The sequence below is a fragment of the Bactrocera oleae genome, chromosome 2 (assembly GCF_042242935.1).
Source record: "Bactrocera oleae isolate idBacOlea1 chromosome 2, idBacOlea1, whole genome shotgun sequence".
Taxonomy (NCBI): domain Eukaryota; kingdom Metazoa; phylum Arthropoda; class Insecta; order Diptera; family Tephritidae; genus Bactrocera; species Bactrocera oleae.
This window is the reverse complement of record NC_091536.1, coordinates 50,040,654-50,058,561: the sequence shown is the minus strand read 5'-3', so window position 1 is coordinate 50,058,561 and position 17,908 is coordinate 50,040,654. Positions and strand designations below refer to the sequence as shown.

The following is a 17,908-nucleotide window of genomic DNA, read 5'->3' as shown; positions in this document are numbered from 1 at the left end:
TAAAAATTTTACCTGGCCCCCATGTAACTAATACCAAGATTTTCGAACATTCGTCTGACTTTACTCCATATGATTGGTGATGGTATGTGAGGTACCTTAATGAAACAGTGGGAGCATTTTATTAGTCTGTGGCATGTTAGTAGCTGTAGTATTGGCAAAACTTGATCAAATCGGGTTAATGCTACCCTCTACTTCCATATTCTACTAATAATACTTCTCGTATGTCGGTCAGTGAGTATTAAAATTTTTTTTATATATAAAATTGCTTCAAAATATGTTCTCGAGTATAGCTGAACAATGTAAAAATTAATATCTTTTTCTATCCCCAATATATATATATGATTTCTGTCTTTCCTCTTGACTTTAAACCGTTCTGGTTGATCAAAATGTGATATTTTAATGTAATTAAGTGGATAAGTTTTCTTAAAAATTATGTCGTTTGACGCTGAATTAGAATGAAATTAGTATATACTAATTCTAAACCTCACACCTTCATATAATGTATTCCGATTCTCTGGTTGACGTTTTCCACACAAGCTTGCAACCAAGTTACGGCCCAAAATCTATTAAACGAAAACTTTGTTCAAAACTTAATTCAACACGATGATGGTTACAAGGTTTTGAAAGGCGTTAGATCCTCTCCTGCGCACTGGGAAGCTGAGAAGAAAAAGGTAATCGCTATGATTCGCCAATTTGGGCTTCCAACCTTCTTTATCACTTTATCGGCTGCAGAATCTCAGTGGGTTGAGCTTTTGGTCATCCTCTCTAAAACTGTTGATTCTAAAGATATTTCGGAAGAGGATGTCAACAGTTTAACAACCCAAGATAGATATCGCTTAATTCGGTCAGACGCGGTTACTTGTGCTAGATATTTTGACTACCGCTATCGACAAATTCTTAAGCTTTTTAAAGATAATGCCGGCATTTTTGGAGCGCATTTTGTCACAAATTTCTACTGGAGAGTGGAGTTTCAACAGAGAGGTTCCCCGCATGTACATGGCATGTATTGGCTTAATAATGCTCCCAGGATCAACCTTAAAGATCCTCAGACATTCCCTGATGTCATTAGTTTTATTGACAATTATATTTCTACAGATGGTTCGGTTAGCCAGTTAGAAAATTATTTGGGTTATCAAAAGCATAACCACAGTCGGTCTTGTACTAGGGAAATAAGAGGACAGGTATAGGACAGGACAGGACAGGAGTTTTGTCGTTTTGGTATACCATATCCACCAATGCCTTCAACGCAAATACTGTTACCTCTTACAGAAACAAGTCAAAACTCAGAAAGACAAATTTCTAATTTAAGAGATTTTGAACATTTCCTGTCTGATAGTAGAACAAATAGGTATGTCTTTTGATGACTATTTGTTAGCCCTTAGATCAAGTTTAACAAAACCCAAAATTTTTCTAAAAATTAAATTACAGGATCGTTTTATAAACGCTTATAATCCTCTGATTTTGGAACTCCATAGAGCAAATATGGATATCCAATATATACTGGCTGCATATGCTTGCTGTTCATATATAATTAATTATATTAACAAGTCGAACAGGAAAGTTTCTAGGCTCTTAAATGAAGCTATATCATCGGTAAATGCTGGAAATTATACTGTTAAGCAAAAAATTAAACATATACATAGGTCACAAATTTATATCAGGCACAGAAATATCTGCACAAGAAGCAGTATATTGCTGCGTTGGGCTCCATCTTTCGGAAGCAGGTAATGCAGAAATATTTTTAAATACCTCTCGACCTGAGGAACGTGTTCGAATGGTGAAACCTAGAGCAGAACTTCAGAACCTTCCTTCAGGTTCGACTGAAATATTCGGTATGCGGTATTTTAGACCGTTATGTTCAAAGATCCGATCAGTTAGAAACTCTTTGTTTAGCTGCTTTTGCATCTATGTATAAATATGTTAAATGTAGTAGAAGAGCACAAGACAATGATCATGAAGAAGAAGAAAGGGAAAACGATAATTTACCAGAAAGCGGGGTTGTCATGCCTCTTAAAGACGGTAGTGGTTTTGTTAAAAAACATACCAAACCTTGTATTATTCGGTATAGAAGGTTTAACTCATATTTGGCCAGAGTTGAGTATTTCCGCGAAATGGTAATGCTTTACTATCCATGGCGGAATCAACAACATGGCGAAGATTCAACAGATAATGGCACTGAATCTGATTGCAATATTAGACTTATTAAACTACCCCCTTTAATTCCAGTTGAGAAATTATTTTCTTTAGTTCAAAGTCTAAATACTAAGCAAAGAACCTATTTGACACATTTGACGCACCAGCTAAAAACAAATCGCCCATTTTATGAGTTCATTGGCGGCGGTGCAGGTGTAGGAAAGAGTCGTTTGATATCTGCAATATATGAAACACCTAACCATCGTTACAATTCTACACCTGGATCAAATCCAAGTTCCTTAAAAGTTCTTCTTTGCGCACCTATGGGTAAAGCAGCATTCGGAATAGGTGGAATGACCCTTCATTCAATATTCTCTTTACCTGTTAATCAGTTGAATAGAGAGTTGAGGCCACTTAGCAATGACACAGTTAATTCATGGTATCCCAGACTTATCGATTTAAAATTAATCATAATTGATGAAATATCGATGGTAGGTGCTCGTATGTTTAGCTCTGTTGATGCGAGATTAAAACAAATTTTCAAAACAGACCCTTCGGTGGTATACCGATCATCGTGTTTGGTGATTTGAAGCAAATCTCACCTGTTGGAGATAGGTTGATATTCTCTCCTAATCCCAATGATGCATACAGCACTGTAGTTGGTTCCTCTTTCGGGGAGTTATTTAAATACTTTGAATTAACAGAAATAATAAGACAACGAGAGAATCAGGCTTTTGCAATTGCATTAAACCATATGGCATCTGGTACTATAACAAATGAGGACATATCACTCATTGAAACTCGAGTAGTTAATTTCGAAGAAGTTCCCGATGATGCCATACATTTATTTTGGTCCAATGAAGAGACAAATAATTTCAATGCCCTTAAGCTTAGTCGAATCCCAACTATCTAACAAGCTATCCTTTCAACTGCAAAAGACTCAGTTAAAGGAGTTGGTATAAGTGAAAATGAGAATATTTTTGAAAGAGTTAAACTTTTCAAAACTTCTGAAACGCATGGACTGCCCTATGAATTCACACTAAAAACCTCCGCCAAATATATGATTACAGTGAATATAAACACGTGTGATGGCCTGGTTAATGGGGCAGCTGGACAACTTATGCATATTGATTTCCAATGTTCCTTTCCAAAAATTCTGTGGATTAAATTTTTGGAACCTTCTGTTGGTTTGATAGCACGATCAAAAAAGCCTCATCCTCTAGAAAATTCTTGGACACCAATTGAAAAAGTTTTAAAATCTTTTTAATTTAAAAGAAATGAACAAATTTCAATTGAAGGAAATCAGTTTCCAGTTGTTCCGGCTGAGGGAATAACTATTCATAAAAGTCAGGGTGCCACATATAATAAAGTTGTAGTTCATACTCGACTGTATTTAAGGAACTGAAGGAATTGAACACAAATAAAGCTTTGACAACAAGTTTCAATTTTATGATTTCCCGAACATCAGAACATCAAATTTTATTCCATAATGTTCAGAGTCTTCACGCTCACATTAATGATATAAAAAGCGACTGTTTGATGCTACCTTCAGATATTTTATGTTTTGTAGAAACTTGGAGTTATCCGTGCGAAAATTTTGATATACCAGGATTTACTCCAATTAACGAGCTGAGGGTAGTTACCACGGAAACAACCAACAGAAATAAACAGGGCATTATACTATATGCAAAGCATAGTATTGCTAGCTCTATAGAACCAAAGGCTGTAAAGAAAATTTATTCAGGCCGCAAAGTTTTAGAAACGGTTTTGTTTAAATGTTTCAGTATTAATATTCTGGTTCTATACAGAAATTCAGCTTTCTCTGTCAGACATTTAATTGTAGAACTTCAGGAAGTCCATACTTCTGAGTTATGCAATCAAAATGTGCTAATTGTTGGAGATTTCAACATTTGTTTAATGTCTACAGGGAATTCAATAGAAAATTTGCACCAAGAAAAAAACTTTAGTTCCCTGCTTGGTGTAGAATATTCAACTACACCTGCCAGTACACCAATTGATTGGGCATTTTCAAACATGCATTTTAGACTTATTGCAATAGCTCATTTTTTTTTCAAATATATATTAAGAAATGGTATAGAAATTTTGACAGTAGTTTTTAAGACAATTTTAAGAAAAATATGTAAATAATATAATTAAGAAAATTTAAATTATATGTATAATTTGTTATTATATAAGACATTATTGTATAAATATTTGATAGAAATTAAATAGTATAAGGAGAAAAGAAATATAATTTGGATATATGTATAAGAATCTATATAAAAATTTATGTTTAATATTGTAAATATTATATACTATATTGATATAATAATATAATTTTTAAAGCTAAACATGTATAATAATTCCGATAAAATAAATAAAAAATCTTATTCATTGTCAAAAAACGATTTATTTTCATACTCCTCAATACAGTTGTAATTCATTCTATATAAAATAAATTATAAGCGTATACAATAAAACACAAGAACGATTGCTCTAATTATTAAAATATATAAAGAAATCCCAAACGAGTATACCATTTGACTACGCGAGAGTATAAAATGTTCGGTTGCATCCGAACTTAGCCCTTCCTTACTTTTTATACTCTCACAACCTGTTGCTACAGAGTATAATAGTTTTGTTCACCTAACGGTTGTTTGTACCACCTAAAACTAATCGAGTTAGATATAGGGTTATGTATATATAAATGATCAGGATGAAGAGACGAGTTGAAATCCGGGTGACTGTCTGTCCATCTGTGCAAGCTGTATCTTGAGTAGAAATTTAGATATCTTGGTACATTTATGAAACTTTGTACATATGTTTCTTGATACCGTAAGGCGGTTGGTGTTGCAGATGGGCGTAATCGGACCACTGCCACGCCCACAAAACGCCATTAATCAAAAACAAAGAAAATTGGCATAACTAAGCTCCAAAACAAGATATAAGACTCTCATTTGGAATACAGGATCACATTAGGGAGGGGCATCTGCAGTTAAAATATTTTTTAAAGTGGGCGGGGTCCAGCCCCTGAAGCTACAATAAAAAAAATCACTGAGAAGAAATGTTTTTAGCATCTCTATCGACGGTGTGAAAATGGGTGCAATCGGGTGACAACCCCGCCCACGGTACTGTTAAAAACTACTAAAAGCGCGATAAATCAAACACTAAACAAGCCAGAAACATTCAATTTTTATCTCTGGGATAATATGAGATGACTTTATAGGACCCACGTTCAAAATTAGTCAGTGGGCCTTGCACCGCCCTGTTTTAGGTGAAAGCCCATATTTTGGGATCTGTTTAACCGATTTCAACCAAATTCGGTACATAATATTCCTCTCATATTTCTATATTATAGTACGAAAATCGGATTACAACCGCGCCTATTTCCCATACGAGGGCTGCTATATATATTTCTGGCCTAGGCAACACTAACTGTTGCCAGGTGCAATCTGACATTTCCATTGGAAAGTTTGACATTTTTTAGCATAACATCACTCAGAACGTTTAGTCATTTAATCGTGAATTGTTTTATTTACAGGGAATTAAAAAATTCATCTCGCATCGCATCTTGCATCGATGAACTAAAATCTTTGTATGGCTATGAAGCACCATCCTATAGCACTGTGAAAAACTGGTACAACGAATTCAATCGTGGCCGACGCTCGCTCAAAGACGAATTCCGTGAAGGTCGTCCAAAAACAGCCAGAAAACATCGATGCCGTACGTGAACTGATAATGCAAGACCGTCATGTAACATACCTTCAGATAGAGGCATGCCTATGCATTTCTCCCACCAGCATACATTCGATATTGCATGAACACCTGGCCGTAAAAAAGGTTTGTTCTAGTTGGATCCCGCACAGTTTGACAATCGCTCAAAAAAAGGCTCGTGTGGATTGGTGTAAAGAAATGCTGAAAAAATACGATCGCGGTGCTTCAAAAGACGTTTATAAGATCGTCACACGTGACGAATCATGGATCTATGCGTATGAGCCCGAAACAAAACAGCAATCGACCGTGTTTGTCTTCCAAGACGAGCCAAATCCAACGAAAGTTGTTCGTGGAAGAAGCACTTCGAAGCAAATGGTCGCCTGTTTCTTCGGCAAAACTGTTCCGCTTGAGCAACGTAGGACGGTCAATTCTGAGTGGTACACCACCATTTGTTTGCCTGAAGTCTTCGGAGAAATTCGAAAAACGAACAAGAGAAGACGAATCATTGTGCACCTCAAACCAGCGCCTTTTTGACCGGCCAAAACGTCGAATTGATGGGTCATCCGCCGTACAGCCCTGACTTGGCACCCAATGACTTCTTTTTATTCCCACACATCAAGAAAATAATGCGTGGTCAACGATTTTCGTCGCCAGAAGATGCTGTTAAAGCATTCAAAAACCATGTTTTGGAGGTGTTTCAATCGGAGTGGAAAAAGTGCTTCGAAAATTGGTTTGAGCGCATGCAAAAGTGTATAAATCTTGATGGAGAATATTTTGAAAAACAATAAAACCATGCTCGTTGATAAATATTCGTATTTTCATTATTAGGCCATAAATATATATAGCAGCCCTCGTATAACAGCATTTTAAATTCTATCTGATGTTTTCACTTTCCAGTATGCAAATCTAGCAGCAATGATTATATCGGCGTAAAACTTTGAGTGAATAATACGTTTAAAGTATGCCACCTTGTAACCAAAAATTGTCTAAATCGAATTAAAACTGTTCAAGCCCCTAGGTACTGAATATGTGGACCCCAGTCCCTATAGCTTTTTACCGAAAATATCGGTCAACATAGAACAAGGCGGCAAGATCTACAAAGAAATCTGAAACGAGTATTCCATTTGACTTTGCGAGAGTATAAAATGTTCGGTTACATCCGAACTTAGCGCTTTCTTACTTGTTAGGTAATACAAACAACCGTTAGGTAAACATAACTATTATTCTCTGTGCCAACATGTTGCAAGACTTTAAAAAAAAAATCAAAAAAAGTGCAGGTGAATGATTGAAAATAAAATTCGCAGAAATATGTTTTTTCATTTAAAAAAAAAAAAAGATTATTGTTTTCAACCGTATGCGCTCTATTTATTGTTTAAGTAAGTGTTTGAGATATTTTCACACAAAATTGGACCATTTTTTCAGAAAAGCCGCTATTCTGAAAATTTACAACTTTCTTTTAACTCTTTCATGTATTTGCAGTTTCATCTTTTCCATTTTATTTATTTTTGCTCATTTGCGAAATATAGGTATAGCCACACTTATTTGTTTGCACGTAACCGTTTTGTTATGATAAATAAGTAAAATTTACGAAAACATTTATTACGATTTAAAGCTGTGTGTACACTATTTATGATTAAATACCCATTTTATCCCGGAATTCGGGGGTATGCGACACTAAAGATTTCCTTTTATTTTAACTCCGAATTTTGGTGATACTATTTTAAATCCCAAATATACTGCGAAAATTATAATCCGTGAGCGGAAATTCGGTTTTTTCACCAGGATGTCCGTAGTTCTTTTGCGTGCTGAAAGCAGTCCGATACAAAAGAATTATTGAAACCCCGCTGTTGGATGGACCAGATCAGATAGCTGTGTAAAAAATATTGTGACTGTTACATTTCTTTAGTTTTTTTTTTTGCTGTTAATTTGTTATTGTGGATATAACGAAAATTGTGAAAAAAATTTAAACAATTAAAGCAAATATGAAAACAATTGATATAAAATAAATATGTAGAAACAAAGTAGTGAAGGGGTCGGCTTTAGTATACCATCTCACGATTTCAGGGTTAAAAAGGGTATGGTTGGATAGAGGAGATTCTCCAGATAAAGAATATATATATATAGCCGCCGGAAACTTATAGTTTTCGAGATGTTTGCATTTTAAATTAAAAATTTCACAAATTTTATTTCACAATTTCTCGATTTATAGTTAATTTTTCTTTTATATTATGCACTTATTATGCACTAACACTTCCCCATATATGCACAATAACAAATATGTTCCATAATGACAGATAATAAGTGTTGCCAAATCTATTACATACATATATACATATATATATTTAAATTTTTCAAACGAATTAAAATGAGTAATAAAAGAGGATTATACCCCCAATACATGAACCATAGTTTTGTTCGTTCAATTCTCTTGATAAACAATGGTATTGGATTTGCCAGTGTTATTTTTCTAAAGCGCGGCCGAAGGCCGCCAATGCCGAAAGAAATAGGACTAGAAAGGTTTAACGACCACCCCGGTGTTGGATCGGCCAGGGTTATTTTTTATTTGCTTTAAATAAGTATTTTATTTGTACACAAATTTCGTTATATGCAAAATAACAAATGGGTTCCATGTTGACAGATAATAAGTGTTGCCATATCTATTATATATATTTATATTTTGCGAACGAATTAAAATGAATAATAAAAGGGGATTATACTAGAGAACGTATATCATAGAGAAGGTTCATGGTGTGCCGATTGTCAAAATGTTCCTCTTGACGGAGGGTTACTCGCCAACATTAGTGCATTTCACCACAAACAAATTATAAGCTGATTTCACCAGAATTTTACCCCTGCGGAGCGCAAAATAGCAGAATTGAGAATTTTGAATGTTAAAAGAGAAAAATAATGCTAAATTCAATGTTAAGAAATGTACGTTTACAGATTCGTATATTTACAATGCGCAAACGAATTTACACATAATTTTAAGAAATTCTGCATATACAGGGCGGCTCACGAATCGTGCTACAAAAATAAACCGTAATAAGTTTCTTTTAAATCAATGCATTACCTTAATTTTTTTTGTATTGTATAGAAAATCTTATTTTATTTTATACAATTAATTATTCCTCCATGCTCAGCCACGCATATGCGACACCTAATTAGAAAATTAATGCGGGCTGGAGGGTTCATCGGGATTGCCTCAAATATCTATCTAATGAACTGCTTCAGTTCAGTCAGATATCTGGGTTTGATTTTGTACTCCTCTTGCTTGACATAACCTCATAAAAAAAGACCAAGCGGTCGCAAATATTCTTATACATATATATGTAAGTATATGTATAATTATGTGTGCATGTAAACATATATGAAAGTACCCGTTATAATTGTTAATTTGTCTATATGCAACGTATGTATGTAAATATGTACACTCATTGTTTCATGGGAAATCAGAACCATACATACTCTTACAAACATACATCGGATATGGCAATTGCAAAATCAACCCTTTTTCATATACAACGTGGCATGCGTAAATGGAAACAAAGTCAACGAGTCATGTGCATATATACGGGCAGATGTGTGTACAAAAAATTCGCATATTTACATACGCACATTCTTTGACAAATACAGTCAAACCCGGTTAAGTGCCAAAACCAAAGTTGCAGATTTTTTGTGCTTTGTAGTACATAAGCGATTGTGGTACTTAAGCGACTGGTACCAAAAAAATAATTTCTATGTATTTAAAAAAAAATTACTGTTTTCCTTAAAAAATTAAGAAAAAAAAACGTGAGATGCAGCAAGACACAGGCAGATAAGAGGGATTGAAGGAGTGATACTTAACCGGGGCTTACTGTATACATAAATCAGAGGAATATTGAATATTTTCTTTAAAAAGTTTCTTGAATTGTAAATCGGCATATACTATGTTGTCACTTTTATTCTAAAATATTTTAATACTCATATTTGAGGGGTTGTCACTTTTCCCTTCTAGAGGGAATATCAGAAATTTGTTCAATTTATGATTTTTAGCTTTTGCCATCGTCGTGAACAGACGCTTGTAGGCAAAAGCATGCTCGGGGGGATGTGAGGGTATCTGTTTTTATGAATGAAGCGAGGTTGCTTGTTAAAAGTACGCCTGCGTTCATGAATGAAAATGTTTTTGTTGTGCAATTTACTATAAATTTGGGCTTCGCCTATTTGGCTGACATATTGACTTGTGACGATTGTTGTTTTTGTAGAACAATGTTTGTAGTTTTTGCAGGTGACATATATACATGTGTACGGATATTCATATGTATGTAGGTTGGTTTGTGTATGCATTATTTGTTGGCAATGTTATATATACATACATACATATATATGTATGTTGACTGATTGATTGACGATCGATGGTCTGGGCATACTACTGATCCAGGAGCCATGGGTCAGAAAAGGAGAGGTCAGGGGCCTCAAAATGGAGTCAAACAAGGTAATTTGGGACCTCTCAAGTGAGAGACCTAGAACCTGCATAGTACTTAGGAACGGTATTGATTTTTTCAGTATTTCAGAGTTCCTAACACAGGACCTGGTCGCTGTACAAGCCACGAACGACGAAGGAGCGGACTTCGTCGTGGCAGCGGCCTATTTTCCGGGGGAGACTCCGATAGCACCCCCAGAGGCAATCGGCAACCTGATAGAGCACTGCAGGCGGAATAAACTGCCCCTTATCATGGGCTGCGATGCGAATGCCCACCACATCGAATGGGGCAGCACGGACTGCAACACACGGGGTGAGTCTCTTATCGAGTTTATAGTTAGTAATAATTTAAGTATAGCAAACGTGGGATGCGAACCCACCTTTGTAACTAGTGTCAGAAGGGAGGTGCTTGACATCACTCTCAGTAGCGAGTCTGAGATGGGGCTGATCTCACAATGGAGGGTATCATCGGAACCTTCAATGTCGGATCACCGTATCATAAGATTCGTGCTGGGGATGGGGGTCGGGCAACTCCCTCCCAAGCGTATCCCTAGGAACACGGACTGGGCCGTTTTCAGGGAGTCGCTTAAAACAAATGTTAGCAGTAGGGAGCAGCTGGATAGAAGCGCAACGGCTTCTGGATTGAAGAGCAGACTGTCTGCCCTAAACGAATCCATCACAGAAGCCTATCATAGCAGCTGCCCCCTAAAGACAGTCGCCAAGAGCAGTAACTGCTGCTGGTGGTCTAGTAAACTCTCAGTACTAAGAAAAACGGTGCGCAAGCTATTCAATAAGGCTAAGCGCACCGGAAACTGGGAGGATTACAGATGCAGCCCAACTGCTTACAATAAGGAGATTAGGACCGCGAAACAGAAGAGCTTTAGGAAGTTCTGGCAGCTAGACTGCATAAGGCTCTGGCTAGAGGAAAGACGGACACAGTACTAGCGATCAAACGATCTGATGGGACCTATACGTCCAGCGCAGAAGAAAGAGCTACGGCTCTTCTACTAGCGCATTTCCCGGAGACGATTCAAGAAGACCAGATTCGACCTATGGTCAAACGAAGGCCGTCACGCTTGGACTGGACAGTCGCAAAACAGCTCTTCACTGCAGACTCCATCAAGTGGGCTCTGGCCTCCTTTGAAAAATATAAGTCACCGGGTGCGGATGGTATCCTTCCAGCTTTTCTGCAACAGGGGGAGCAGGTGCTACTCCCCACCTTGTTCGGCTGATGAGGGATAGCCTAACGCTGGCATATATCCCAGAACCATGGCGCACCGCAAAGGTGATCTTCATACCCAAAGTAGGGAGGAAAGACTACTCATTGGCGAAATCGTTCAGGCCAATCAGTCTTACTTCCTTCCTACTTAAAAGTATGGAAAAGATCATAGACCACGAATTACGATCGAAGGTGCTGAAAGCTTCACCGCTTCATGAGAAGCAACATGCTTACAGAGCAGGTAGGTCAACTAACACTGCTCTGTACCAGCTAACCTCAGAGATCCGTGTCAAGAGCACTGGAGAAAAGAAGTGTGGCAGCACCAGTGCGCAGATGGATTGCAGCCATGCTGCGCACTAGGGTGGCGGAAGCCGCAGTAGGAGTAACTAAAATTCGTCTGGGAACAACAAGAGGTTGCCCACAGGGCGGAGTGCTATCCCCCCTACTTTGGAGCCTAGTTGTGGACGACCTCCTTGAGCGACTGACTAGCTATGGAATCCGCTGTCAGGGATATGCGGATGACATTGTTATCTTAGCTAGGGGCAAATTTGAAGACACACTCTGCGATATCGTTCAGAGGGGATTGGGACTGGCAAAGGGATGGTGTAGGGGGGTTGGCTTAAACAGCAACCCCGCGAAAAATACAATCATTCCCTTCACCAGACGGAGGTCACTGCCGGGCCTCAGGAATATATCCCTGGACGGCAGAGTGGTTGAGATGTCCAGCACGGTCAAGCATCTGGGACTTACGCTGGATTCCACACTGCGATGGAATCAGCACGTGGACCAGACCCTAACCAAAGCTACAAAAGCACTCATGGTGTGCAACCGACTTGCTGGAAAATCCTGGGGGTGCTCCCCAAGGACTATCAGGTGGATGTACACCATGATTGTGAGACCGATTATCACGTATGGAGCGGTATCGTGGGGTTCGAAAGCATCGCAGACTTCGGTAGGACTTAAACTGTCGAAGCTGCAAAGACTTGCCTGCATCTGCGCGTCGGGAGCAATGCGAACGTGTCCGACCGCAGCACTGGAGGTCATGCTAGAACTTTCACCGCTACACCTGGTAATCAAACAGACTGCCAAACGAACTCTGCTCCAAATGACAGCAGAGGGTGCTAGCAAAGGGAAGGTAATCTCATCCCAGCAGATGAAAGAGCTAAGTGAGGAAATACCACTAGCCCTTCTCCCAAGGGATAGCATTACCAAAGTAGTAAACTTCAGCAGGAAGTTCCAAGTAACCCTAGGCAGCAAATCTGAGTGGAAAGACTCTTCACTGGACCTGCTGCTAAGGGGTTGCACCATCAAGTGGAACACCAACGGGTCGAAAACGGAGGAGGGGATTGGTGCAGGGGTCGCTGGGCCAAGCACCAAACTCTCCATTCCCATGGCATATCGCTATACTCAGCGATAGTCAGTCGGCACTAAGAGCGATCTCTGCCTATGAGGTCAGATCTCTCCTAGTGATGGAGTGTATAGAACGGCTGAACAGCCTATCTGAGCACAACCGAGTGCACCTTATTTGGGTGCCATAGGGGTATAGCTGGGAACGAACTAGCCGACGAGTTAGCTCGCTCTGCAGCCTCTATAAGAATGGTAGGGCCCGAACCATACTTAGCGGTTGGTCCACATACCATCAAAGAGCTCCTCCGCAGGGAGGAAAGAGCAGACAGGGAGATACATTGGCAACAACTCCAGGGCATGCACCATGCCAGACTGCTAATGGGGGTTACGACCTCAAGTGGTTCAATGCCATAATTAATCTCCCAAGGAACAATTAATCTCTCCGGCTACTGGTAGCGTTCTACACCGGCCACTGCAGGCTCAAGAAGCATCTCTTTAACATGGGCATAGCCTCTTCTGCAAACTGCCGATTCTGCGACATAGAGCCGGAAACCCCCGAACATCTGCTGATGAACTGCACAGCAGTCTGCAGACGCAGAATCAAGGCCCTGGGATCCATGTTTCCACACAGGGATTGTATCGCCTCTCTAGCACCCAGCAGAATTTTGGAATTTATCAATATGCTGGGCCTAGATAACACGATATGACTTAGGGGAGGGCACAATAGACCGTAGGTCGCGGTGCATACCTCAAAATTAATCAATCAATGTATGTTGACATATAAATCAATGTGCGCACATATAGCAGAGAATGTTAATATATGACTATTTATATATTTATTAACATTCTCTGCATATAGTGTATTGATAAGTGATAAATTATGATTTGAATTTCTGAATGCGTACATTCAAATGCGCATGTTCAGATAAATGTACATATGACTATATAAGATTAATATGATAAAAGATATAAAATTATATAAGAATGCATATTATGTAAAAACTATATAATATTATTAAATGCCCAAATTGACTATAAATATTATTTCGAAATTCCATAATTTAATAGATCTTATCAGTTTTGCATGCATTCATAAAAATTCGCAAAATGATATTTATATCAATAAATATGATTGCATATAAACGTATAAAAATATAAGCCAAAAGGCTAACATGCAGCTGTAATATCAAAGCAAGTCTCTGAGCATAATTTTCATTGAATTCTCAGCTCTGTTCACTCTCCACTGTTAAAATTTCTCCTTCCGAGCCAGATTTGGTGAAATTCACTAATAAAATCTTGTAAGGATTTGACAATTCACACGCTGGTCCGCAATTGAACCTTCTCTATGATATACGTTCTCTGATTATACCCCAAATACATGAACCATAATTTTGTTCGTTCAATTCTCTTCATAAACCATTATATTGGATTGGCCGAAGGCCGCCAATGCAGAAAAAAGTAGTACGCGAAAGGTATAACAACCACCCCGGTGTTGGATCAGCCAGGGTTATTTTTTTAAAGCGCGGCCGAAGGCCGCCAATGCATCAGAAAATCTAACCAAAAAATAATAATGTTAAAGAGTATATCGAGAAATTGCAAGATAAATTTGTCAAATTTTCAACATAAAATGCAAACATCTCGAACACTATAATTTTCCGGCTGCTATAATTCTTTATCTGGAGAATCTCTTTTATCCAACCATACCCCTTGTAAACCTGATATCGGCCGCGCTTCAACGTAATAACATTAGCCAATCCAATACCACGGTTGATCAAGATAAGGGAACGATTCAAATTATGGTTCATGTATTTGGAATATAATCCTCTATTATTCATTTTAATTCGTTTGCAAAATATAAATATATATATATACTTATATGTATAATAGATTTGGCAACACTTATTATTTGTCAATATGGAACCCATTTGTTATTGTGCATACAACAAAAATTGTGTAAAAATAAAATGTTTATTTAAAGCAAATATAAAAATAATTAATATAAAATAACTATGTAGAAACATTGTAGTGAAGAGTAAGTGTATAAAAAGAGCATAATATAAAAGAAAAAATAACTATAAATAGAGAAATTGTAAGATAAAATTTGTAAAATTTTCAACTTAAAATGCAAATATCTCGAATGGAAAACTTTAGTTTAGCATCCCACGATTTCAGGGTTAGAGGAGTATGGTTGGATAGAGAAGATTCTCTAGATCACGAATATATATAATAATAATAATTGCCTCCGCAAACTTATAGTTTTCGAGATATTTGCATTTTAAGTTGAAAATTTCACAAATTTTATTTTACAATTTCTCGATTTATGGTTATCTTTTCTTTTATATTATGCACTTATTATACACTAACTTTTCACTTCATTGTTTCTACATATTTATTTTATATTAAATATTTAAGTTTATGCTTTAAATAAGCATTTTATTTTTACACAATTTTCGTAATATGAACAATAACAAATGCGTTCCATGTTGTCAGATAACAAGTGTTGCCATATCCAAACGAATGAAAGCAATCAAAATAAATAAGAGAGAATAAATATAAAAGAAAAAGGTTTTATGGCTTAAACGTATGTTTTATTGCATCTGATAATTTCACAAATGGATCATGATGCTGATTTGCTATATTTTTACGCCATATGTATTCATACATCAAATTTTCAAAATCTTCACTGTTATTATAATTATCCTTAATAAAAATTGAAGTTTTTTGAGAGTGATATACCTTATTTAACATTACTTTTTTTTTTGTTAAGATTTCTTATTTGCACGGGCACCCTTCGGCCGCGCTTCAAAAAAATGACCCTGGTCGCTCCAACACCGGGGTGTTAATATTTCAATCGCGTCAAACTCCTTTCTGCACTGGCGGCCTTCGGTCGCGCTTCAAAAAAATAACCGTGGTCAGTCCAACACCGGGGTATTCATAATGTAATCGCGTCAAACTTCTTTCCGCACTGGCCAATCCAATACCTCCCCCTGCGGGTAGGGGTAAGAATTTACCCGCGGTAAGGCATGCCTGTCGTAAAAGGCGACTAAAAGCCAAATGCACTATGACTGTTATTATGTACCTTGCTCAGTAATATCAGCATAGTATGTCAGAAATAGTGCTATAATACTCAGCTTGAACTGATATTATAGACTTTAAATGAAAAAGCAAATAAAAAGACATTTGAAGTTCAAGCGACAAATGTCACCAGTCTGCTCATTGGGTTATGGCCCCTTGGGGGAGATTCGTGGTGGCTATGGTTGAAACCTAAATGCAGGAAGAACTGAAAATTCAGCCTAACTGTTTTTTCTGTTCTAAAATAAAGTTGCAAAAAGCAACTGGGTTCCGTACCCGAAAACGGACGAGATTTAGGTCGGCCTCGAATCATACCAAGATGGTAGTGTGGACCCAGACACACTGCCACTGGTATCCAAATAAATACTTGCAAATAGCTCGTATTGTTTGGGGCGCTTATAACCGCATTACTGATACGCTATGTTTTGGAACACCGTGAGGTAAGGCCGTCGCCGGCAAGTACTCACGTAAATCAACAACGAAAGTTGGCCAATCCAATACCATAATTTATCAAGAGAAGGGAATGAACAAAATTATAGTTCATGTATTTGGGGTATAATCCTCTTTTATTGTTCATTTTAATTCGCTTTCAAAATATAATATCTCTCTCTATATATATATATATATATATATATATATATATATATAATAGATATGGCAACACTTGTTAGCTGTCAACATGGAACCCATTTGTTATTGTTCATATTACGAAAATTGTGTAAGAATTTAATGCTTATTTAAAGCAAATACTTAAATATTTAATATAAAATAAATATGTAGAAACAATGAAGTGAAAAGTTAGTGTATAATAAGTGCATAATATAAAAGAAAAGATAACCATAAATCGAGAAATTGTAAAATAAAATTTGTGAAATTTTCAACTTAAAATGCAAATATCTCGAAAACTATAAGTTTGCGGCGGCAATTATTATTATTATATATAATCGTGATCTAGAGAATCTCCTCTATCCAACCATACCCCTCTTAACCCTGAAATCGTGGGATGCTAAACTAAAGCCCACCCATCTCGAAAACTATAAGTTTGCGGCGGCTATAATTATATATATTCGTGATCTGGAGAATCTCCTCTATCTACCATTAATGCTGGAATCGTGGGATGGTATACTTAAGCCGACCCATGTAATATTAGAGTCAAAATAAGACGATTTAAAAAAAAATTTAATTTTTGAGGCCTCCTTTGTTGGGGGACCTAAACTACACATTTACCATTTCATTTTTGGAGTCTTCTTCGTTGGGGACCTAAACTATACATTAACCCTTTTTCTTTCTGATTCTCATATGTTAGTAGATAGTTATGTAGCATTATTAGAAGCAAAATATTTTATATACCTGAAAATTTATTCAACATTCTTATGTACATACATATCACGCATCTTCACATACTTATGTTAGAATACTTACTAAAATGGTCAATATGAACGCAAAAACGAAATAAGTGACACAAAACTGAGTAAAGCTTAAAAATACGCAAATCTTTTTGGAATGTTTAATCTGCAATTACGTTTTAGAATATGTTAGCTGGTGTACGTACATACTATACATATGTTGCACTTTTTGTTTGGATGTGTTATTAGACGGTTGCACATTCAATTAATATGTCCAACCGATGTTATAGAACAAGGTAATGTGGTGAACCCGCCAGAATAAAATAGAATCAAGACAGCGAAATTTGTTTTTGGCCAAATGTTCGAATAGCAGAACATTGCCACACAGCAAACACAGTTCAAGGTAGAGTGCTGCCGAGTTAAGAGTAAATGACTTATAAATAAAAAGCTGGAAACTCGAATAATAAAAAAGCGCTAAGTTGCTTGAATAAGAAATAAAAATAAATGTATAGCTATTGATTTTTAACTTTTATTTAACATTTCAGTGATTGAATTCAGTCTAGAGCTTTAATATAGACGATTTATCGAGATGTTGTTGTAGCGGTAAAATTTTGATTT

General features: G+C 37.0%; 1 protein-coding gene across 6 annotated transcripts in view; it reads right to left on the bottom strand.

Annotated features, from left to right (window-relative positions):
- Positions 1 to 17,635, bottom strand: part of Keap1 (kelch like ECH associated protein 1) — a 36,952-nt gene extending 19,317 nt beyond the window's left edge. Inside the window, exons 1-2 of one of the 6 annotated variants that reach the window (XM_036365005.2) lie at positions 17,367 to 17,497; positions 7,489 to 7,716 (exon numbers count right to left, since the gene is read on the bottom strand). In XM_036365005.2, the coding sequence (XP_036220898.2) occupies positions 7,489 to 7,492 (4 nt within the window). In that variant the 5' untranslated portion in view covers positions 7,493 to 7,716; positions 17,367 to 17,497. Of the gene's footprint in view, positions 1 to 7,488; positions 7,827 to 17,366 lie in introns of those variants that run through there. The other 5 variants (XM_070113126.1, XM_036365010.2, XM_036365003.2 and 2 more) reach the window with 5 other exon arrangements.
- Positions 17,636 to 17,908: the final 273 nt, after the last annotated feature.